We start from the raw sequence: 24,829 nt of genomic DNA on the forward strand, positions 1-24,829 counted from the left end.
CTGAGTGATGCTGTGGTGGTGCTGAGTGATGCTGTGGTGGTGCTGAGTGATGCGGTGGTGGTGCTGAGTGATGCGGTGGTGGTGCTGAGTGATGCGGTGGTGGTGCTGAGTGATGCGGTGGTGGTGCTGAGTGATGCGGTGGTGGTGCTGAGTGATGCGGTGGTGGTGCTGAGTGATGCGGTGGTGGTGCTGAGTGATGCTGTAGTGATGCTGTGGTGGTGCTGAGTGATGCTGTGGTGGTGCTGAGTGATGCTGTGGTGGTGCTGAGTGATGCTGTGGTGGTGCTGAGTGATGCTGTGGTGGTGCTGAGTGATGCTGTGGTGGTGCTGAGTGATGCTGTGGTGGTGCTGAGTGATGCTGTGGTGGTGCTGAGTGATGCTGTGGTGGTGCTGAGTGATGCTGTGGTGGTGCTGAGTGATGCTGTGGTGGTGCTGAGTGATGCTGTGGTGGTGCTGAGTGATGCTGTGGTGGTGCGGATTGGTGCTGTGGTGGTGCTGATTGGTGCTGTGGTGGTGCTGATTGGTGCTGTGGTGGTGCTGTAGTGGTGCTGTAGTGGTGCTGAGTGGTGCTGTGGTGGTGCTGAGTGGTGCTGTGGTGGTGCTGAGTGGCGCTGTGGTGGTGCTGAGTGGCGCTGTGGTGGTGCTGAGTGGCGCTGAGTGGTGCTGTGGTGGTGCTGTGGTGGTGCTGAGTGGTGCTGAGTGGTAATGTGGTGGTGCTGATTGATAATGTGGTGGTGCTGATTGATGCTGGGGTAGCACTGTGCGATGATGTGGTGATGCTGAGTGATGCTGTGGTGGTGCTGATTTGTGCTGTGGTGGTGCTGTAGTGGTGCTGAGGTGGTGCTGTGGTGGTGCTGTGGTGGTGCTGTGGTGGTGCTGCTGAGTGGTGCTGAGTGGTAATGTGGTGGTGCTGATTGATAATGTGGTGGTGCTGATTGATGCTGGGGTAGCACTGTGCGATGATGTGGTGATGCTGAGTGATGCTGTGGTGGTGCTGATTTGTGCTGTGGTGGTGCTGTAGTGGTGCTGAGGTGGTGCTGTGGTGGTGCTGTGGTGGTGCTGTGGTGGTGCTGCTGAGTGGTGCTGAGTGATAATGTGGTGGTGCTGATTGATGCTGGGGTAGCACTGTGCGATGATGTGATGCTGAGTGGTGCTGTGGTGACGCTGAGTGTTGCTGGGGTGGCGCCAAGTGGTGCTGAGTGGTGCTAGGGTGGTGCTGAGTGGTGCTAGGGTAGCGCCGAGTGATGCTGCTGAGTGATGCTGTGGTGGCGCTGAGTGGTGCTGTGGTGGCGCTGAGTGGTGATGTGGTGGTGCAGAGTGATAATGTGGTGGTGCAGAGTGATAATGTGGTGGTGCAGAGTGATAATGTGGTGGTGCAGAGGGATAATGTGGTGGTGCAGAGGGATAATGTGGTGGTGCAGAGGGATAATGTGGTGGTGCAGAGTGATAATGTGGTGGTGCAGAGTGATAATGTGGTGGTGCAGAGTGATAATGTGGTGGTGCAGAGTGATAATGTGGTGGTGCAGAGTGATAATGTGGTGGTGCAGAGTGATAATGTGGTGGTGCAGAGTGATAATGTGGTGGTGCAGAGTGATAATGTGGTGGTGCAGAGTGATAATGTGGTGGTGCAGAGTGATGATGTGGTGGTGCAGAGTGATGATGTGGTGGTGCAGAGTGATAATGTGGTGGTGCAGAGTGATAATGTGGTGGTGCAGAGTGATAATGTGGTGGTGCAGAGTGATAATGTGGTGGTGCAGAGTGATAATGTGGTGGTGCAGAGTGATAATGTGGTGGTGCAGAGTGATAATGTGGTGGTGCAGAGTGATAATGTGGTGGTGCAGAGTGATAATGTGGTGGTGCAGAGTGATAATGTGGTGGTGCAGAGTGATAATGTGGTGGTGCAGAGTGATAATGTGGTGGTGCAGAGTGATAATGTGGTGGTGCAGAGTGATAATGTGGTGGTGCAGAGTGAAAATGTGGTGGTGCAGAGTGATAATGTGGTGGTGCAGAGTGATAATGTGGTGGTGCTGAGTGAAACTGTGGTGGTGCTGAGTGATAATGTGGTGGTGCTGAGTGATAATGTGGTGGTGCTGAGTGATAATGTGGTGGTGCTGAGTGATGCTGGGGTAGCGCTGAGTGATGATGTGGTGATGCAGAGGGCAGAAAGGCACAACAAGACCTATTGCTTTGCAAATGCTCGTTTTCAATATTTGGATCACTGTTTTCTTTAAACTGTGCTGTGGAGAGAGGCCTGCTGGACAGACTTCGGCCACGTCCCCTATTAATTGGAGCATCATCACACAGCAATCTCTGTCGCTTGGGTGATATGAATGCATGATAAAAATACACCACAGCACTGTCCATGAAAACCTGCACTGTTTCTTCCTATCCGTGTACAACCACAATAAGTAAGAGCTCTCAACTCCTACAATATCACATCTTGCAGTGAATCATTGGAGACACCTACTTCCTTGCACCCTCAGGGTATTATGTCAAGCGCTCTGACACCTTCGGGTCGAGTGCCCACTGACTAAACATACAGAAACCAAATAAGACAAGATGAAGACAGAGGGTGAAAACGGCCAAGAAGGAGGCGAAAGTGCAAGAGAGAGACAGAGTGAAAATGAGAGGATAGATGAAAGGGGCAGAGCGAGATTGTGAGAGAAAAACAAACTGTGAAGGAGAGAGGAGTAGAAAACTTAAGTATCGGTTGAGGAGACAATTCAGTAAGCAACGAGCAGTTATTCAAGTGCACTATCTGAGAAGTTTCACAGGCCACCATGGCAATGAAAACAAGAAAGTCAATGCATTTAAATGCAACATAATGCATTTGTGTGTACAGTAAGGGCACAGAAACAAAACCAATACAGCACTATAGTAATGTTTTAAATGTTATGTGGACTTGTGAGAACACAAAGGTAAAAATGCATGTTCGGATTCTATTTGTAACAAGCACAAGTTGTGCTGGATATGGTGGTGGTGGGGGGGGGGGGGGCGGCATCGTTTCCACCGCAGCCTGCATCTCCCTGCGGCGCTCCGTCCAGAAACAAAGCCAATGGAGAATTGTAAGTGAAGTCATTGTTTGTTTACTTACAAAAGATGTGTGAATGTGTGGGAGTGTGAAGGTAGTAAGCAACTGGTAACTGTTCTAAACAGTACGAAAAATGTAGATTTGAGATAGGAAGAAGTGCTCCTTTTCTGAGCGCCAAGAAGTCTGAAGCGGTGTGAAAAGTCCCAATTGTTTGGAAATGTAGCTTCGGTGGAGACTGCAGCAGCATAATAATACCAGTAAGCAGCGCCAATGCTAGCGCCTTGGCTGTCGGGAGTGGAGCTGCGGGGTTGGGGTGACAAGAGGAATGTTCCCGAGAGGTGTGAAGATCGCATCGAAAGTGGAGCGAGGCGGGGAGTCCCGCGGTTATTTTATTTACTTATTTATGCGTTTTTATATAGCGCGGACTTTATCCGAAGGCGTCAGAGCACTTCACCATAGAAACGGTAGCGTTACATGAGGGGAAAATTACAAGTGGGCATGTTCTAAAAGCAAACGTTACATTATATGAGGCAAAGGTGACAATTGAGTATCGGGGAGGTGTAGCAAACGAAAGTGTGGGACTGATGTTTGTCAGCACAGAGAGGTAACTTCCAGCAGCGCTGGGAGACGACAGGACAGAGGCGAGCTGAAAAAAACAAGCTCTTGGCATTGCTGTGGGGAGGGGGAGGAGAAATGCGAGACACGGCCTGACGGCCGTGAAGTTTGAAGCAGGGGCCGGGGGACTGGATGCCTTTGAAGTGAAGCTCTCGGAGGCAGGCGGCTTGGGAGCAAATGTTAAAAACGTGTGTGCATGTGCACATGCACTCGACGTAATCCGTGCGATGGTTTCAGACCTTGAATGAGCCTCTATACTCTCGTCTATTAACCCTTGCGGGATTAATAGGCGAGACCTAAAGAGCTTTGAATTGGGGGAAAACAAATGTAGAAAACTACTAACCCTCCCAACACAAACACATCTAATTCGATTATTATGGATTTGTATGTCAAACACACTGATTATTATGCTATACTAAGACCTCTCTTAATCTGGGTAAGACTCTGGACAACTACAGAGTTGAAACATTATAGGGAAGGCCTGGAGGAGATTCTGAAGAATGATCTCTGCAGGACAAAACCCGTGGCTCAAGCATATTTCTTCCTGGTTTACCAAGCTGGGCCTAGCTCATTTTTGGGAAGATCCGACCCAGCTAGTATCACCCTCAAGGAAACTGCTAAAATCAACTTTTTGGGCCTACATACAAAATAGTGTCTTACACAGTTCCACTGTATAGATACTAACAGCTTGGTTCCTTCTTTTTAAAGATGTTGCTAATGTTGAGCCTTTCATGGACGTGGTGCGCCAGCAATTAGCTAAATCCAATCTATATATATGAAGTTTAGCTATGGTGTGCTACAAACAAACGCTAATAAAGCTAGATGGGAGTAGCAACCGCGATAGGGAAAATAATGAATGGTGTGCATCATGTCAAAGTGAGATTAAAGAAGATGATTTGCATGTACTATTTTTCTGCCCATTGTATGATAAACGCAGGAAGAAATGGATAAAACCCATTTGTAAAAATATGAATACCAGGTTCTGCAAAGAGGCAGAAAGAATTTTGAAAAAGGATACATCGTAACCAATTGTCTTTAGCGTAAGGAGATACTTATTTAATGTAAGCCTTATAAGAGCTAAAGTTGGGCTACAGCTTTGATAGCGGATATTATGGTTGTCAAAAGGTTTTAATCCCAATAAAACTTGCATACACACCATTTGACCTGGCACACAGCACTTTATGATTTTGCACATTGAGTTTTGAGGCTCATATATGTACATTAACAAAATAACGGAAAAAGAGGCTATTGGATTGGACGTAAATGATTTTATAATTACTTAATGACTATATTTTATGTATTTATTGTATAGTATATGGTTTTATTAGCGATAGTGGGGGTATGTTGTATTGTTGACATTCTCTCTTTAAAAAAAAAATGTCCGTACCATGATGTATAGCAATTGTAATTACCATCAACTGTATTTGAACAATTGAAAAGTGATTTTATTTTTATCTTTTATGGTTCTAACTGAATCGAAATAAAGATTTTTTAAATCTGAATCATGCATTCATTTGCTCCACTGACAATCGTAAGATGGCTGAAATGTTTCTCATCATGTAGGTTCTTGTCCAGGTTGGCTTTGAATTCTGGCCCAGTAGGGTGTGCCAGTACATTCCACTGAACTGTATACTGATTCTCTGGTTCTGCTTTGGTCAGGTTGCCGAATGCAGTCCTTCTCTTAGCAAGCAAGATCTTCTGGGACGTCTGTTCTACCTTATGCTTTGCTGGCTCAGGACAGTGCTACAATGTCACAAGATCTCTCATGAACCCAAATAAATGCAACGACTGTTCCAAAGTGATAATAGTGACCAGATGCGGGACAAAAAACTGGTCGACGCGTTTCAAACCCCTTTAATTTTTGTGGGGTTCTCCTCAGGACTGGATTGGTTCTTAATCCAATAGTCAAAAACACAATCAATGGCGGGCAGGTGAGTTTCCAAAGTGAAATTGTATTTCCCAATAGATGTAATCACAGCAGCCGCTGGCGAACAGCTTCAAACTCGCTGCTCTGTCATTAGTTTTGTGGGCGACCGCTCCTTTGCGATGTGGGAGCAAGGCGTCAGTCCTTCTCCTTAGGTGGTGTGCATGGTTCACACGGCTGGAGCCCTCGAGGGCTCCAGCCGTGTGAACCACTATTACCACTATTATCACTTTGGAACAGTCGTTGCATTTATTTGGGTTCATGAGAGATCTTGTGACAACTACAACTACAATTGATCGCAAAAATATGAAAAGAAATATTTTCCACTGATTTATTGACCGATGCCTGGACGCACTGTTTTCTTATTGTCAGTTGTTTTGAATGGTCTGTGTGTGAATGTATGGCCAAGTGTGTTTGAAATTGTGTATTCATTTGTATGTATATATTGTATATAAAACTTATTGCATTTTGTATTTTGTATTTTCCATGCACGACGAATAGTGTGCCAAAAAAGAAAAAAGAACGTTTACTAAAATAGAATAAACTTGTATGGTGTAAAAGAAAAACAGGTTGTTTTTGCTTAAATCAAAGCAGCTTTCTTTGAAATTGATTAGTTGATGAATTGATACTCCAGTATTGGCTCTCGTTTTGTATAATAGAAATTAAGATGCTAGGCAGCCCGCGAAGACGTGCCAGCCCAGGTTGACACACACGACGGGGGGGGGGGGGGGGTTCGCTGAAGCCCCGTGAGACCAATGGGTGTTGCGCGCCTGCTCCAGAGTCATAATAACTCGATAAATACTTAAAACTTTATTCCAAATGTTAAACATTTGAAAGTAGCATTTTGTAACACATGCACCAAGCCAAATCTTAAATAAATAACATCCTCCAGCAGACAGTTGTGGTTCGGCTTGTCTCTCCTCGGCTTTTGAAAAATTGCTTCTAAAGTTGTTATTCATTATTATTCTTAAACAGCCCGATCAACATCTAGAATCCAAATGTACTAATTTATTAAATATTTAGTCTAGTCATTCTTATTAGCTCGCTTTAAACGTCATATCGCTAAAAAAAAGTACCTATAATGCAATACAATTATTTTAACCAACTCCAAAAGAGCAAAACCTCCAAAATTCAAGCGTCTCTTCAGTCTTTAGCGCCATCTAGTGGATTCATTTTAGAACATTTACCTATACAGCCTTCATCTATGTCGGACAGCAATAACCAATCAATACACTACAAGCACACAGCAACGTCCATTATTCTAGATCACAGAACTATCAAAAGCCTCAGTCTTTATAAATAACGTCATCTGTGTTTCGATTCAGCCAATAGATCCCCGCAACTTCTTTTTTGCCTTAATGACCGTTTTCTCCCCTGAAAATAAAACGTTTTAAAAAACAAAAATAAATATTTTTAAACTGCGCTATGTTCCCTATCCAATCACACGAGTCTACTAAGAATTTAAAATTTTGATTTTAACTGATAAAAGGTTCAGAGAAACCTGGAAATAAATAGGATGACAACAAAGCAGAAGTAGAGGGAAAACGGGGAAATTGTGTTTTCAACAAAAACACTGTATCAAAACAGAAGTGCTTACTGCCCTCGCCCCGAGCATCGCCGGCCTCGACTCCCTGCCGGAGTTTAGCCCGGTTGAGGCCAAAGTGTTTATGGGGGACCTGGGGGACAGGAAGGTCTCTAGGATCTATCAGACACTTGTTATTCATTGCTCCTCCACCCTGCACTCCCTTCGGGAGGTGTGGGAGGTAGACGTGGGCCCCCTCGATGAGGACGATTGGAGGGAGGCGCTGGAATCCCCACGCGGAACCGCTATAGCAGTCCGGCTCCGGCTGATTCAATTTAAATACTTGCACCGCGCTTATTATACGCGTGAACGTTTGTGGAAGGCTGGTTTAATTGCATCCCCGGAGTGCCTGCGTTGTGGGGTGGTGCCCGGTTCCCTGCTGCACACGGTGTGGTCGTGTGGCCGACTGGGTTCTGGAGGGGTGTGTGGAGTTGCCTGGCTGAGGTCCTGGGCTGGGACCTTCCTCGTACCCACCGGCTGGGCCTACTGCATATTATGGAAGGGGTTGGGGGCAACATATATAAGCGTCACCTGTTGCTCTTGGGGCTGGTGGTGGCTAAGCGGGACCTGGCCCGGGCATGGAAGTCAGTGAGGGCCCCCCCCCTGTCTGCATGGAAGGCTGGGCTGGATTATTTTATGGGTCTGGAGAGGCCGATATATGAGGCGAGGGGCTGCGCGCGCAAACACTACAAGGTCTGGAAGCGTTGGGCCGACTACCGTGGCCTGTCCTTGGACCCCCCGGCGGAGCAGGAAGAGGACATTTGATCACAGTGACGATTTTGGCCTGAAGCGGCAAAGCCCTGGTGGCATTACACCTGCTTATTCTTTTTACATTTCCTTATCTGTTGCTTTCTATACACGTGCGGTAGGGGGGGTTGGGGGGGTGTTTGGAGCGGGGGGGGCAGAGTTGTGGGTTAGGGTAGGTTGCTGGGGAGTTTTTATACTGAGCCTATTTCGAGTCTACTCCATCCTTTGCTGTCTATGTAATTGCTACATTGATATTGTTGTGGTGATCTTGGTGTGTGGAGATACCACATTCTTGATACTCATTTGCTCAATAAAATTGGTTGTGAAAAAAAAACCAGAAGTGCTTACTAATAAAGCCAATAAATGTGAGATAGGTCTACGTACAGCTTTGCAGTAATAGGAAGTGACATTTCAGTGGCCATGGGAAAGAGTAGAGAAAGTAGTAGGCCAATGGGTAGTCGGGATGATTGTGCATCTTTTTTGGGGGATCCCGAGCCAGCGCCAGTCCGCCATCAATGACTCGAGCTTCCATATGCAGTCTTCAAGAGGCCACCCACACAGCGGAACATATTCTCACCTGATACCTAGCAGGGAACACTACACCAAAATCGATAAAAAGGCTTCAAATAAATGATGTGCTGTGCTGGCCGGGCAAACACTTTAAACTCTATTGCAATTGTAAAGCTTTCACCAGCACCAACTAAGACTACCAAAAATCTAATCCCCTGTAAGAAGATATAAATAACTTTCATAAAAATAAAATGCAAGAAAATTAATCTCACACTAAATCACTGCTGTTTCTGAATAATTATTTGTACAAAAACCTAACCATGTTGAAAATGATCCCTTTCTGGCATAGGCACTGCAAGGCTACAGTATATTCTCCAAAACTGGTATTTAGATTTCAGAACATCTTTTCTTAACATATTAGGACCAATCAACAACTGACGCCAATACAACCCAAAAGAGAACGAGGGGCTATGCAGGTACTTCCTAAATGTTCCTGCCGGTCAGCTGCTGCACAGCAAACTCTTTTGATCCAGCTGAAGTCTAACATTCCTCCACCATGTCCCTGTACACGCTCCTGTTTGTCACCTGCGAGAACGAGGGCAGTATTGCATACGCACTACTCTAAATACTTTACTTACTGCTTGGTGTCTGTGGTGTACGCGGCATATCGAGATCTCCCGGGTGAGTATTCCTGGTAATGATGACCGGCTCCTCCACCACATTGATACTGTTACATTGCATAAGCTCCTGCAGTAAATTGAAGATCTCCTCAGCTCGAGAGCACTTGAACGCGAAGATACCTGTAGAGATGAAACAGTAAATTTAGAGAACGTTTCTCTTCTATCTCGAGGTACCCATTTATGCATTCTAGCCTCGTTCATGTCCATTCCACAACCTCAGCTGGAATTAATTCCACCTCAGTCACACAGATGCTCCAGCTCCAACTGTGCTCTCGTTACACCTCCATCACAGATACTATAGTGCAAGTAGGGTCCGTACATCTCAACCACACACTGCACCGTCATACCAATGGTAGGGAAAGGCAGATGTTAAAGCTCTTGCTGGAGTCTTTTCGATCGCAAACACTATGGTCTTGAATAGGGACCGCTAACCCCCAGTCATAGATGTAGTGCTCTCTAGGTGCTGTGTTTAGCCTCAACTCTGGACAGTTAAACCTCAATCTCGGATGCTATTGCACAGACTTCAGTTGGAGAAAACTACAGAGATGCTCAGTAGTTCTTTAACAAAAATATCTTACAGCACTTTTTAGGTCTCGTGAGGCATTTCGTGGGTACATGCCATGGAACAACTTGCAGGAAATCACAACCTTCATTCCTGACTGGTAATAAGTTTCTCCCTACCACAGTTCTTTAGAAACATTATTTTATAAAAAATAAAATCAAACAACCGAAGGGGTTGATTAAGGAACTTCTAACCCAGCTACTGGCATGACATTTTCCCATTTCCATTCTTCCCTCATGATTCGGCCTCATTGGACTTTCTAAATTACTGTGCTACATTTCTTTGTAGTTACGATCACTTTATAAAGTTAATACATACATCCATAAAAATAGTGCCATTAAAGATGCAATTATTATGGCATAATCTATAGTGGTAAACATGGAACTTTCAAAGACTATCAAAAGCACATACACTAAAACTTAATGACAAAATGTCAGGAGTGGTGGCTGCATGAATATTTTCTCTGCTGAATTCGTAGTTGATAACTGGAAGCCTGCCACATACCCTTTAGCAAGGTAACTGACAAATAAGAGCTGTGTATAGGTATTGGAGCATATGGTTTTAAACATGTGATTTACTAGCCATTAAGGGGGAGCTGTGTGTAGGTGTGTAAGTGTGTGTGTTTAGGTGTGTGTTTAGGTGTGTGTTTAGGTGTGTGTTTAGGTGTGTGTTTAGGTGTGTGTTTAGGTGTGTGTTTAGGTGTGTGTTTAGGTGTGTGTTTAGGTGTGTGTTTAGGTGTGTGTTTAGGTGTGTGTTTAGGTGTGTGTTTAGGTGTGTGTTTAGGTGTGTGTTTAGGTGTGTGTTTAGGTGTGTGTTTAGGTGTGTGTTTAGGTGTGTGTTTAGGTGTGTGTTTAGGTGTGTGTTTAGGTGTGTGTTTAGGTGTGTGTTTAGGTGTGTGTTTAGGTGTGTGTTTAGGTGTGTGTTTAGGTGTGTGTTTAGGTGTGTGTGTGCGTGTATGTAGGTAGGTGTGTGTGTGCGTGTATGTAGGTAGGTGTGTGTGTGCGTGTATGTAGGTAGGTGTGTGTGCGTGTATGTAGGTAGGTGTGTGTGCGTGTATGTAGGTAGGTGTGTGCGTGCATGTAGGTAGGTGTGTGCGTGTATGTAGGTAGGTGTGTGTGTGCGTGTATGTAGGTAGGTGTGTGTGTGCATGTATGTAGGTAGGTGTGTGTGTGCGTGTAGGTACGTGTGTGTGCGTGTATGTAGGTAGGTGTGTGTGTGTGCGTGTATGTAGGTGTGTATGTAGGTAGGTGTGTGTGCGTGTATGTAGGTAGGTGTGTGTGCGTGTATGTAGGTAGGTGTGTGTGCGTGCATGTAGGTAGGTGTGTGTGCGTGTATGTAGGTAGGTGTGTGTGTGTGTGCGTGCATGTAGGTAGGTGTGTATGTAGGTAGGTGTGTGTGTATGTAGGTAGGTGTGTGTGTGCATGTAGGTAGGTGTGTGTGCGTGTATGTAGGTAGGTGTGTGTGCGTGCATGTAGGTAGGTGTGTGTGTGCGTGCATGTAGGTAGGTGTGTATGTAGGTAGGTGCGTGTATGTAGGTAGGTGTGTGTGCGTGCATGTAGGTAGGTAGGTGGGTGTGTGCATGTAGGTAGGTGTGTGCGTGTATGTAGGTAGGTGTGTGTGTGCGTGCGTGTAGGTAGGTGTGTGTGTGCGTGTAGGTAGGTGTGCGTGCGTGTATGTAGGTAGGTGTGTGTGTGCGTGTATGTAGGTAGGTAGGTGGGTGTGTGCGTGTAGGTAGGTGTGTGTGTGCATGTAGGTAGGTAGGTGTGTGCGTGCGTGTATGTAGGTAGGTGTGTGTGCGTGTAGGTAGGTGTGTGTGTGTGTATGTAGGTAGGTGTGTGTGTGCGTGTATGTAGGTAGGTAGGTGGGTGTGTGCGTGTAGGTAGGTGTGTGTGTGCATGTAGGTAGGTAGGTGTGTGTGTGTGCGTGCATGTAGGTAGGTAGGTGGGTGTGTGCGTGCATGTAGGTAGGTGTGTGCGTGTATGTAGGTAGGTGTGTGTGTGCGTGTATGTAGGTAGGTGTGTGTGCGTGTAGGTAGGTGTGTGTGTGCGTGTAGGTAGGTGTGTGTGTGCATGTAGGTAGGTGGGTGGGTGTGTGCATGTAGGTGGGTGTGTGCATGTAGGTAGGTGTGTGCGTGTATGTAGGTAGGTGTGTGTGCGTGTATGTAGGTAGGTGTGTGTGTGCGTGTAGGTAGGTGTGTGTGTGTGCGTGTAGGTAGGTGTGTGTGCGTGTAGGTAGGTGTGTGTGCGTGTAGGTAGGTGTGTGTGCGTGTAGGTAGGTGTGTGTGCGTGTAGGTAGGTGTGTGTGCGTGTAGGTAGGTGTGTGTGCGTGTAGGTAGGTAGGTGTGTGTGCGTGTATGTAGGTAGGTGTGTGTGTGCTTGTATGTAGGTAGGTGTGTGTGTGTGCGTGTATGTAGGTAGGTGTGTGTGCGTGTATGTAGGTAGGTGTGCGTGCGTGTATGTAGGTAGGTGTGTGTGCGTGCGTGTAGGTAGGTGTGTGTGCGTGCGTGTATGTAGGTAGGTGTGTGTGCGTGTATGTAGGTAGGTGTGTGTGTGTGCATGTAGGTAGGTAGGTGTGTGTGTGCGTGCATGTAGGTAGGTGTGTGTGTGCGTGCATGTAGGTAGGTGTGTGTGTGTGTGCGTGCATGTAGGTAGGTAGGTGGGTGTGTGTGTGCGTGCATGTAGGTAGGTAGGTGGGTGTGTGTGTGCATGTAGGTAGGTAGGTGGGTGTGTGTGTGCATGTAGGTAGGTAGGTGGGTGTGTGTGCGTGTATGTAGGTAGGTGTGTGTGTGTGCGTGCGTGTATGTAGGTAGGTAGGTGTGTGTGTGCGTGTAGGTAGGTGTGTGTGTGTGCAGGTAGGTGTGTGCATGTAGGTAGGTGTGTGTGCATGTAGGTAGGTGTGTGTGTGCGTGTATGTAGGTAGGTGTGTGTGCGTGTATGTAGGTAGGTGTGTGCGTGTATGTAGGTAGGTAGGTGTGTGTGCGTGTAGGTAGGTGTGTGTGTGTGCAGGTAGGTGTGTGCATGTAGGTAGGTGTGTGTGCATGTAGGTAGGTGTGTGTGTGCGTGTATGTAGGTAGGTGTGTGCGTGTATGTAGGTAGGTGTGTGTGCGTGTATGTAGGTAGGTGTGTGTGTGCGTGTATGTAGGTAGGTGTGTGTGTGCGTGTATGTAGGTAGGTGTGTGTGTGCGTGTATGTAGGTAGGTGTGTGTGTGCGTGTATGTAGGTAGGTGTGTGTGTGCGTGTATGTAGGTAGGTGTGTGTGTGTGTGTGTATGTAGGGTTATCGCTCGCCTGTCTGTCTCGCCTGTCTGTCTGTCTCGCCTGCCTGTCTGTCTCGCCTGCCTGTCTGTCTCGCCTGCCTGCCTGTCTCGCCTGCCTGCCTGTCTGCCTGTCTGCATCGCCTGTCTGCATCGCCTGTCTGCATCGCCTGTCTGCATCGCCTGTCTGCATCTCTGAGCTGTGACTCACGATCGCTCACATTCCTGAAATCCAAAATGTAGTCGTATAGATTACAGGTTCAGGCAGCTCTTCTGGAGTTCATCACCAATGGCACTCAAATCCAACCAGAGACCAGGATCCAGACACCAAAAACTCTCAAAACAACTTTGAGGTTTCATTAGCAGGACCACGTAAGCAGTTCATAGGATAATGAACTGGGATGGAAGGGGGGTCTGAGTAGGCTGAGGAAGGGGAGGGGAGGAATTGGAGTATACAGTGCAGACCCTTTAAACTTTGCTGATCATTTAATTCCCCACTCACTGAGTTTCCACATTATACATGGAGACGAACCCCACAAGTATAACATTACACCCACATGGAATGCAACCCCATTTACTTAATCTTCACCAGGGGCTTTTGAAGAAGACCTGTAAGTCACTGAAAGTGAGGTTGTGAGGTATTAAGGCCTCGAGTCAGGTGTGCTATGTCTGTCAATTTTTCTTGTCATCCTAATTTCAGAGGTTTTAACTCCTCATTTTTGGATCAATAAATTACAAATACTCATGCCCAGATTTATAACAATTTTGTGTCGTGGTCGCGTCACTTTACTGACGCAGCCACAACACAAAATACTTTTTGGTATTTACAAAGACAAGTAAATGTTGATTTGCATGGCTTTATAAGAGTGCGCAACCCTGCTCTGCGCTCGCTGCCTTGTGTTACTTTGTGTCAGGTAGGCGTTCCATGGGCGTCCCCGTGCAGCTACTAATGGATTTTAATCCAAACACAATGTTGGAATGTGTTTGTGCCAAAATGGCATGCCTGCCTGAGGCTGTCGTAATGAGGAGAAATATCTATTTCTCTGCTTTATTTCCTTTCACCATGTGTACTGAATTACGTAGCACACATACAAAGAGGAAAAAACTCCAAGGATAGTTTTTGTGCAGGAAAGTACCCCTTCCTGCCTAAAAATATCCAGAACATAACACAGACACCCTTGTGCTATGGCGCAAAAGTGCCTGTGTTGCTGCTAGGCAGCCTAAAGTGCACCAGTGCATCAAGAGAGCAGAACTGTACCATTTCTTTGAAGATATGGCACAGTTCTGCTCTCTTCAGGTGACGCAACACAGTAACATAACTTGCTGCGATGCACTGCACCACTTCTTTCTAAATGTGCCCTTTAGTGCCTAATTTACCAAAAAACTAGAAAACCTGCTCCCACTGAAGTGCTCTTTGAATGGATGCAAATGTCCTACTTTTAAGAATTCAAAAACATTGGCAGAAGTAGGCTAGTAAAGCTACTCCACTCTCCATAAATACTCCTGTCAACCAAACATTCAAAAGGTGAAGGGAAAAATGCCTCCAAATAGTCTAACCACAGGCAATCCATCGGAGTAGCATTTCAAACTACCGTTTTTCACCCACTGTGCCACTCTAGACAAAGCGTCTGTTCTCGGATTTAAATGACAGGAGTACATGCAGGAATGGTGGTAGCTTTAACCCCTTCGATGCTGATGACGAGCTCAGCTCGTCATCAGCCATGGGTGACGTGTGCGGATGACGAGCTGAGCTCGTCATGTATCGCGGTAATTTTAAAAAATGCCGCACAGCGCAAAAATCACCGCAGCAGCGATGCGGTTAACACTCACTGCCAAATTTAGAAATGTCCTCCAGCCCTGGGTACATCTTTATACACTGACAGAAACTGTTGTAAGGCTCCTTGAAACATTACAGCTGGCTGTAAAACATTTCCATAGTTTATTTTTATTTTCCGCTAAATGTGATATGTTGCTACTCTTTCATTTGGGACCTTTCACTCTTCGTACCTGCTTGTGTTGTTGGAGCTGGACGCTCTCCCCTGCCCTGTGAGTCCCCCCACTGCCGCTTTACCTACACCTGCGGCCGCCGAGTGGGGGACTCAACTACCCTGGATCCTTTGCGGCGCTGTTTGACGCCTTCATACCTGCGCCCGGAGACGCTTTAAACTTCGGGCAGCCCCCGCGTTGCGGGATCGCGCGCGGGTTGCGCCGGGCAAAGGGCGGGCCGCCTGTGGCCGTCCGGGGCTGGATGAGGCTGGGCTTGGCCACCCCTCTTTTATTTATTGTATTTTTCTTAATATTTGTTCCTTGTCCATTCTACTCACTAAGGTTTGCCCCCTATACTCAGTATTGTGGCTTTGTATTGGTTATCCCTGATATCTAGGTTATTCTGTTTTTTGTTTAGCGTACTAAGTGTCTAGGCTTTTTAGGTTGTGCCATCGCCCTGTACTACTCCTTACTTGGGTATTCCTCGATTACTATCTATGTGGAGGTCCCATAATGTCATCTACTTCTGGGAAAGGTAGGGGGAAAGTCAATGCTGCTAGCAATACGGGTGGGTCTATTTCCAGAACTATGGACCCGTTTATAACTCGGGCAGCTGTCGTGCTGGAACGAGAGATAGCTCTTACAGAGAAGAGACTCTCACTTGAACCTATTTTTAATAAGCGCTGTTCAATGGGTACCATAAGGGATGCAGTTACGCCGGACCTTTCTTCCTCACACTCTTCCAAGGAAGTAACTCGATTGAACATTAGCACTGCTGTGGATGTATCCGCTGTATCTACTGATTGTTCTACCGTAGCTCCCATTATACTAAAGACCACACCAGAGCTGCTGCTACACCGGCCAAACACGGGAAAAGAAAGTGAGGGGGAGTCGCACAGAGGGGTAGGTGTCCTAAAGTTTTTAAAACTACTATCCCGGGTAGTGCTTCTGCTACTACGCCTCTTGAGGGAGCTGCCATTATGACAAATTCTCCCTTAGCCTCAGTTAATAGGATTCCCGACGATTTGTCAGTTCAGGCTCTTGATAAACTATTGGGTCAAATAGAGCACCTCATGAAGTCTCTGATGCTCCTTCTTTTCGAGAGGATTAAACGGATTCACATAAACTTGGGGAACTTGGAAAAAATTGTTAAGACCAATACTACGGCCCTAGAAAAGGTTGTGAGTCGAGACAAGGTCTCCAAGTGTCCAGCTGTGGGAGATAAAATCTTGGACTCAGGTACTGATACAGTAACTGGCTCCATAAACCTCCTTCCTACAGCGCCCACCAGCCAAAGCCAGTTTGATAGGAAGGGCAATTTAGGGGTAGACAACTCTAGCACTTCTGACAACAAGAGAGTCGAAGTGCTACGGTGTGTGGGAAGGCAGGAGCAAGAACCACCCTTAGTGGCAGAAGTAGTTACCCATAATGAGAGGGCAGCTGTCGAAAATGCAGGTAGGAAGGCAAAAATGCTCACTATTGATCTTCCACCTGACTCAGCCCCACATACTGTAATCCTGTCAGGAGTACCAGAGTGGTCACAGGGTAAACTGGAAAATCATAGGGAGCTGAAGAATAAAGTCATCTTTTGGCTCAGCAATTTTAGGCCTCTCCCAGCCCATATCAATGGGAAGATTTTACTTGTAAGGAAGGTCAGCTGGCTGGGTAGTAGACGTAAGGACCGAGTAGGGGATTGCGAGATTGTAAATTTTAGAGATCCCAGAGCCGTACCGTATATTTGCGAAGGATGGGAGAGTGGTAGGGAGGGAGGGATACAATCGCACAGCTTATGCCACTTCTATCCGAGATCAAATATGGGTATACCTTTGCTCTCGATGAAGTGGTTTGACCCTCATCTTAGCACTTGGAACCCGGTATCCAGGAGCGAGCGTCACCGTCTCAGGCTTAACCAATTTAATACCCAGTTCAGTCACTCTATTTCCACACATAATCGATTTGTCCCGCTATCGACTCTAGATGAAATTGACTTACTTGGGGAAGGGAAGGTTCGGAATAAGCCTTTACTACCTGGGTGTCTGCCCTTTGCCTCTGGGGGCTCCGAATGTAGTCTTGCAATGCAGATGCCGGACTCGGCCCTTCTCCACATCACCCCGTGTCTAAATTCTATTCCCAATATAAACAGTTTCATTCCTGTCGATGCCGAGGGTTGCCGGGTGGAGGTTCTTAACCCGGTTATTCCAATGCGAAGGCTTCCTCTTGGAATATAGCTGGCTTGGAAACCAAACTAAGGCTACCTGACTGGGCTAGCTATATTGATAAATCTGACATTTGGTTTTTTGAGGAAACTTGGGCTTTAAACCCTGTTTATCGTTCAGGCTTTCTGAATTTCTCAAGACCAGCAGTGAAAGGTGCAAGGGGTAGACCGGTAGGAGGCTTGACAATCTGGGTACGCCAACGTGAGGGAGTGACAGTGGTGGAGATCCCGATTGATAGTCCAGACATCATGGCAATTCGGGTAAGCTCTACGAAGGGGCTTGATGCTATTTTTATTAACATTTATTTGAGGGGTCTTCCAGGGAGGAAATGTTCCCCGGTCGCTCACTTACTGGAGAGTTTTTTACGCTCTCTACCAAACAGTGTAAATAGGGTGGTGATGGGGGATTTTAACACTTGCTTCGAGCCCCTAGGTACGGATGATGGGAAGCTCTAAGAGGCTGAGGATTCATTGTGGGGTATCCCTCGGCTGGAGCTATTACCCATCAAGAAATGGACACAAGCTGCTCTGTTCATGAAGGGGTTGTGCCTGGATAAGGGCATGAGGGCAGCCAATGGTAGATTGAAGTCAGATAGGTTAGGGGCAGTGACATACGATAATGGAAGATCTGGGTCCCGTATAGATTATATTATGGTAAACTTAGAGATGTGGTCTGGTTTGATAGACATGGAGGTCATGTGTAGAGCTGAAAGCGACCACAACCCCCTAGTCCTTTCTATAAAAGATAATAGTTTTTCTGAGCCTAATATGGTTGACAGCCCTATAGTCCAGGCTGAAGTGAAAGAAGGGTAAGATGGCCGTAAATAGCCATTAATGCGGGTGCATTGTCTCGGATCAGGAGTTTGCTTACTACCACACTTGACAAAATCAATAGTTTCGGGTCGCAGGCTGAGCTTATTGACAACATTTCTAATATACATAGCGACTTTTTCTCAAAGCTCAAATTAATATTTGTTAAGGGCCTTCCACCCAATTTTAGGAACAGGGAGCTGAGACCCTGCACATGGTTTAACAATGTATGTAGACAGGCTCAAAGATCCTTACTTTCAGCCATAAAATCCAGAGCCCCGGATGCTATTCGTTGCTGCAGGGCTTCATATAAGGCTGCCCAGCATTCAGCAAAAAGGAATTGGGATGAGGATTGCTGGAGGGGGTTGCTTCAGGTTTGTCAGGGGCGTAATATGACTAAATTCTGGCATTACCTTAAATGGGACAACCGTCCTCAAGACTTGGTTCCTTCTAACTCTGTGGAGCCAGAGCAGTGGATCTTTAATTTTGGCAATCAATTCAAAGTTAAGATTAATACTACTGCCTTAAATCCGTGCATTAAGTGTGATGAAGCCTTGGTATTTGCCACTAGTGAAGTAAAGGCGGTCCTAAAGGCAATTCCTAGTGGTAAGGCACCGGGACCTGATTGTGTTCCTGCAGACATGTTCAAACAAGATTACGATCTATGGGTCCCTTATCTGACTCTATTAGCTAATGCCCTTGCGAAAGGAGCAGTGGTTCCCGATTCGTGGTTGGGGGCCGAAATCCTGCCAATTTATAAGAAAGGCGACCGTTCCGCACCGGCTAATTATCGCCCAATTAGTCTTATTGACGCGGTTCAAAAAATTGTGGCCAGTCTTCTTTTGGGTCGTATACAGTGCTGGATGTCGGATTTTGATATCTTAACGCCGTTACAGGCAGGCTTTCGTTCACACATGGGTACCCTCGAACAGGTATTTAGGTTCATGCTCCTATATTGGAAAGTGGTACTCTTAGGGAGGGGGGTTTGCTTTTTGCGGCCTTTGTTGACCTTAGGTCTGCTTTCGACCTAGTACCTGGGACTAAGTTGTGGGAATGCCCAAAGAGCAGGTGGCTCTACTTATCAACATGCATGCGAATACTTATGCCAAAGTCCGATGGGGCAAGCCGGGTGAGGTGACAGATAGGTTTGAGGTCTCTAAAGGGGTTAGGCAGGGGTGTGTGTTAGCTCCTATCCTGTTCTCCCTGTTTATTAATGGGGTGACAAACTATTTTTCTAACTTCTCGACCGATGCACCCTCCCTTGCTGGCATAGTGAAGAATGTTACAAACAGAAAACACCAGGCTTTTAGGCAAAAACTTCAGATTCCTGTAGATAAAAATGCAACAAAAATTCCAGTCACACCATTACAAACATATAACACATGGTTTACATTATAGGTATATGGTGTACATAAAAGTCGACGGCGTTTCGATCCCGCTATCTAATCATGGGGATCATCATCAGGACATTGATAATGCCTAAACAATATACACCTTTGTAGCCAATAGCACCCACCCTAAAATTGCAGGGCAGGACACTAACAAGTATTCGAAGAGTGGAGTGGACTCTGCATCCAACAATCGGGGAGTCTGATGAAAACGCGTCTGTAATGTGCTCGATCGCGTTTTTGGGAAGATAGTCCGGATCAGTCGGTCGTTGTGTCTTCCTAGTAATCATTACTAGGAAGACACAACGACCGACTGGAATTTCTGTTGCATTTTTATCTACAGGAATCTGAAGTTTTTGCCTAAAAGCCTTGTGTTTTTGGTTTGTAACATTCTTCACTGTGCCAATCTGTATGTGGTAGGGCACAGACTTGTGCCCCACTACGAAGAATCGTTGAAGGAAATTCTTGTGGATTTTTTGAGAATAAGTAAAAGATTGAGACCTCTGTCCGGCTGGATATGTCCAAAACCAATATAGTATCCATTGTGTCTATATTGATTACTGTCTGAATTTTGATAATGCATGGGACCACTGTTTTCGTAAATATGTTCCCCCGAGGTCCTTTGCTGACTCGTAAGGGTGCCCTTGTTGACTTTAAAATAAAAGCTAGGATGTACATGACTTGACAGACCGGTAAAACAATTTTACAAAAAAATTATCTGATCGTCTTCCCCAAATAGGCCAGACAGTAAGATGGCTTACTTCTGATGGCATCTACTCTGGTGAGCCATCAAAGAAAGTCTTACGCTGACAGAGTAAATTCCACTTCATCGGCAAAAAAACTGTGGTCTGCCTGACTCAAAATTGGGCAGGCAGACCTTGAGTTTGGCCGACAGGGTACTCCGTCCCAACAGAGTATGTGTCCATCAAACTCTAAACCAGCCCCAGAGCCCCACCTAATGCAAATCAGTACTAACCTTGCTTCTCATAGAAACAGTCTAACCCAAACCTTGGTCACTTCACACATTCACCCAAGGCTTCTTTAGTTGGGATATGCAATATTCACACCCCTCGAATGACAATGAATAAGCCAAATGCAAAAATGCAAAAACCACATTCACCAACCAACAGTGCTACTGCAGAGCCTTGGATTCACAATCAATGCAAAGTAATCATGCTTTCAGCCAACAGTGCCAAATTGCTTGGCAGCAAAAATGTAATATAGTCCAGCAGAAGGCAAACCACCACAGCAGTGAGGATAAAACTAAAAGTCCCCAACAGCAAGTCACACATTTTACCCTGTGAACTTAAAAGATATAGTTGCTGGTAGGGTGTGTCTAGTTCCATGGTACTCATAGTACGGGCCGTGGCAGGCCTTCCTTGGTGGCCCTTTCAGATAATGTAGTCTCAGGAGAGGTGTCTAAGTGAGTAGCATTTTGGAAATCAAGATTAGCTATTGTTAGTATAATGATTTGTGGACAAAGTTGTCTGCTTCATCATCATCATCACCACATGTAACATTTTGGAGCCCTTGAACTGTATTCCAATTGGAGCAAAAGAGGGCCTCCAGTAGTACTGGCGTCGAATAAGAGGCTGGGGATCATCAAAGATTGGAGGCTGTGCTTTAATCATCTCACTGCAAGACATGGGCCCTGGATAGCCAGCCACTGGCTCTAGATTGGAAAAGAGGGTCAGGGCCAAATCTGGTGCAGGCACTCTAGTACGGGCCAGAGCGCACAATACCAGTGTGGCTTCTGGGGCTGGACTGGGGGAATGAGCCAGTGCTAGAAATGAGCCAGTAGAGAGCCTAACTTGGTCAGCTGGCAACAAGGTAGGGATTGCTGGCAGAAGTGTAACCAGGAGCCCAAGCAGCTGCATAGGACCCAAAGGAGCTCCAGATGGAGTCAGCTTCTCCTTAAAAATCTGTAGCATGGCCTCTGTCTACTGCATAGTCAACAATGGCATTAGAAACACAGAGCGCATTAGTGCCAGCCTCGAGACGGGCTCGGACAACACCCTCAGAGTCGCATCCTTGGAATGTTGCAGTTTCTCCCCTGAGTGGAGAGGGGAAGATTAGTCCGGCTCTACCTTTTTGCATGTATGGCTTGATTTGGACTTCGGGATGCCTAAGGTGATGGACGGAGCATTCGAGCAAAATAAACACTCACCTCCAGTCAACAGATCTGGGTTTATTCCATTACCATTCTTTAGCTCACTCCGCCACCCCAGTTCAGACATGGCCATATGCAAATCAGTCTGACCCTGTGCCTCATGGGAACAGTCCAGCCCGAACTGCCAAGCCATTTCTTCCCTGGAACGGAAACAAGCATCCTGGGACCGGTTTCGGATTCATAATCCTCATCAGCCAGGCTATCTTGAATCCAGTGATAGAGTGAGCAAGGGACCCAGGTCTGGGCATAACCTGCCAACTTAGGGCGAACAAAGCGATACCAAAGGGGATGATGGACGGAGCGTTTGAGCAAATCAAACCCTCACCCCCAGTCAACTGATCTGGGTTTAATCCATCACCATTCTTTAGCTCACTCCACCACCACAGTTCAGACATTTGGACTTCGACTTATCCAAGGACTTGGAATGGGTCAGGAATTAGTCATAGAAGGGTCAGGAATTCATCATAGAATGATCCTTCAGCTTGGCACGAGAAAGGCTATGTGATTTGACTGTTGTGCCAAATGTGATCTTCCCCGCTTTCTGTATGCTGCAACATAAAGCTTCAATACCTCCTATTTGATCATCTTTGGGTGAATCCGGGATCATTTGTAGTTTGACTCAAGAATAGTGACTGGAACCTAGATAGCACAGCAAATGTAGTGTTGGTCAGTGCCGCACATCTGCTTCCAAGTGTTGCAGCACAGCTTAAAGCCTAACGTCTTGGCAGAGGAGACATTTCCCGTGGAACACTATCGAGATTAAGAGGTAGTTTGCCTAAGAGTGTTGGTATAACCAACAAAGTTGGGAGCGAACAGCCATATCCACATGGAAAGGCTCTGAAAGAAAGAAACTGGGGTAAGTGAACAGGTTCCAGGGAAGCATATAATTTCGCACACTGACGCGGTTCAGAAGAACTTCGCTGGAGGTGATGAAGGACGTGGAAAGAAAGGAATTGATGTCAGTGCATAGGTATGGTGTACATATGCAGCTGTTGTGGAGGCAGGTTGTGGCTGCTGCGGAGCCCGATGGCACCACCTATCTGTCACCTGCAAATCATGAAGAATCAGCGGATGGAAGTATCCATCAGCATCTGCTTTGCCAGATATCAAAATGGCTGAAAGTGAGGAAAGTAAAGCAACTTTTAGGCATGTTATCTCGCATTGTGCGTAATGCCAGACTGCATAAGCAGCCCTTCCGGGAATGCTTATTGAATCAAAGATTACAAGTGACACAGTATCAAGTATTGAACAGTGCTCAATGTGAGGTACAAACTCCACAGGTGGAACACACCCACAATGTTTTACTGGATAGGTTGTTTCAGAATCACAAGCCACAATGCATCCCCTAACACAGAGGTCTTCAAACTGTGGGGCGCGCCCCCCCCTTGGGGGGCGTGAATGGGTTCCCAGGGGGGCGCGAATGCCTCTAACTGCATGTAAATGAAGATGGCCTGGAAGTGCGGCGCTGTTTATTTGCTGCATTTCCAGGCTGTCTTCATTTACTTCGAGCCCTTGTGAGAACAGTGATCAGCATGTTCCTGAGCGTGACTAGAGGGAAGATTGGTTGGCGTGACCAAAGGTGTGGATTTGACACCCAAGGGCATCCATTTTGTTGGATGGATTGGCCTCACACACCCCGAAGGATGTCATGCTTCATCATCGGCGGTTGCTCCTCGTCGGGGAGGCGGTGCAATCCCCGACGGGCTCACCTCAAAGAGGGGCTCTTTGGCGGAGATCTTTTTCCAACTGCCTTATGGTGAAGTGCGGGTGTGTGGGCAGGGTGATGTGTGGTAGTGAAAGAAGGGGATATTAAAATGTAGCTAAGGGTACCTGGAACGAATTTTATTCAGGGGGTCCCTCGCTGCAATTAAAAACAGGGGGCTAGCTCACTAGGAATCAACGAGTTAATTCAGGTGAACCTAGATGGGGCTAGTAGTGTACAACGGTCGACATGTTTCTCGCGGTGGGCTGTAGTAACCCGCGATTCATCAGGACCTAAAAAAGGTGATTAAACCACATGCTAGTGTCATGTGTGGGTTTGTGTTTGTGTTACCTCTGTGTTGGTTGTCCTATACCTAAGTATAGAAGGGAGATAAAACAACAATAGTTAAAACAATATGCGTTATTTATACAATATGGTCACGCCAATGGGAAAGAAAAGTGAGCAAGCGTGGCATGCTATAGGTGTACTTGTGTTCTGAATCACAGTCGACACATGCCTGAGTGGTTAAGTGTGCCACCTATCTATAGTATGGCGTTCTCAACAATCACAAAGTGAGTGAAGTGGGTATTTCTGTGAAGTATGAGGAAGAGGATTTAAAACAAGGGATTTGTAATATACAAATGAGTCACATGCAATAGCTAACCAGGCTCTATAGTGTAGCTGGGTTCATGCCCATGATGATTATAGCCTATGCAAGTGTGCTGCCCCTCCAACTTGAAGGGATTCAAAGTTCAACAAACATTCCCTTTATCTACTCACCTAATAGTTAAGAACTACCTGCCACATGAGGGGTCGGCGGGGTGAGGCATGAGTCCAATCCTTTCCGCAGTAACATTAAAATGTGGAAACGTTTTATTGACGATATCCTGATCCTGTGGAAAGGGCCGACATCTTCCCAGGAGGCGTTTTTTGAGTGGATCAATGCTTTGAATCCGCATTTGAAATTCACCATGACCTCATCACCAAAGGAGATCGCTTTCCTGGATCTCACAATCAGACTAGACGAGGGGTCAATAAGCACTACCATGTATCGGAAGCCAACTGACCGTAACAGCCTCTTGCACTATAAAAGTCACCATCCAAAAGCCTTGCGCTCTAATTTGCCATTCGGGCAATTCTTGCGGATAAGGCGCAATTGCAGCGATGTGCGTGATTATAAAAAGGAATCTGCAATCTTGTCCAGGAACCTTCTGGACAGGGGCTACCCCAAAAGCGATGTTCTGAGAGCCAAAAAACGAGCACGGAACAACAATCGCGAGGCACTGCTAGAACACCGGGACAAGGTCCTCACAGAGAACCAACCCATCACATGTGTGACAACATTCACCCCTAGGTCTAACCAAGTCAGGAAGACTATAAAACATCACTGGGGTATATTGAGCACGGGTGAGTTGACCATGGAAGACCCTAGGTTTGCCTTCAAGAGGTCAAAAAACATAAAAGATATTCTCATCAGCACCCGACCTAAGAAGGCAATCAAAGAAACCCAACAGACACTGTGGCAGCTTCCCCCTGTTACGGGCCATTATCCCTGCGGTATGTGTGGTGTCTGCCGATACACTCGGGCAGCTAAAACTATACAGCTCTCTGAGACCTTTACATGGGAGCTGAGGCACCATACTAATTGCAACACTT

At 46.4% G+C, this 24,829-nt stretch overlaps 1 protein-coding gene across 1 annotated transcript in view; it reads right to left on the reverse strand.

Annotated features, from left to right (window-relative positions):
* FRS3 (fibroblast growth factor receptor substrate 3) overlaps positions 1-24,829 on the reverse strand; it is a 99,232-nt gene that overhangs the window by 22,589 nt on the left and 51,814 nt on the right. The window contains exon 4 of the mRNA XM_086920389.1: positions 9,047-9,208. Within this exon, the coding sequence (XP_086776515.1) occupies positions 9,047-9,208 (162 nt within the window). The remainder of the gene's footprint in view (positions 1-9,046; positions 9,209-24,829) is intronic.

This window comes from Lissotriton vulgaris, chromosome 5 (genome assembly GCF_964263255.1).
Source record: "Lissotriton vulgaris chromosome 5, aLisVul1.2, whole genome shotgun sequence".
NCBI lineage: Eukaryota > Metazoa > Chordata > Amphibia > Caudata > Salamandridae > Lissotriton > Lissotriton vulgaris.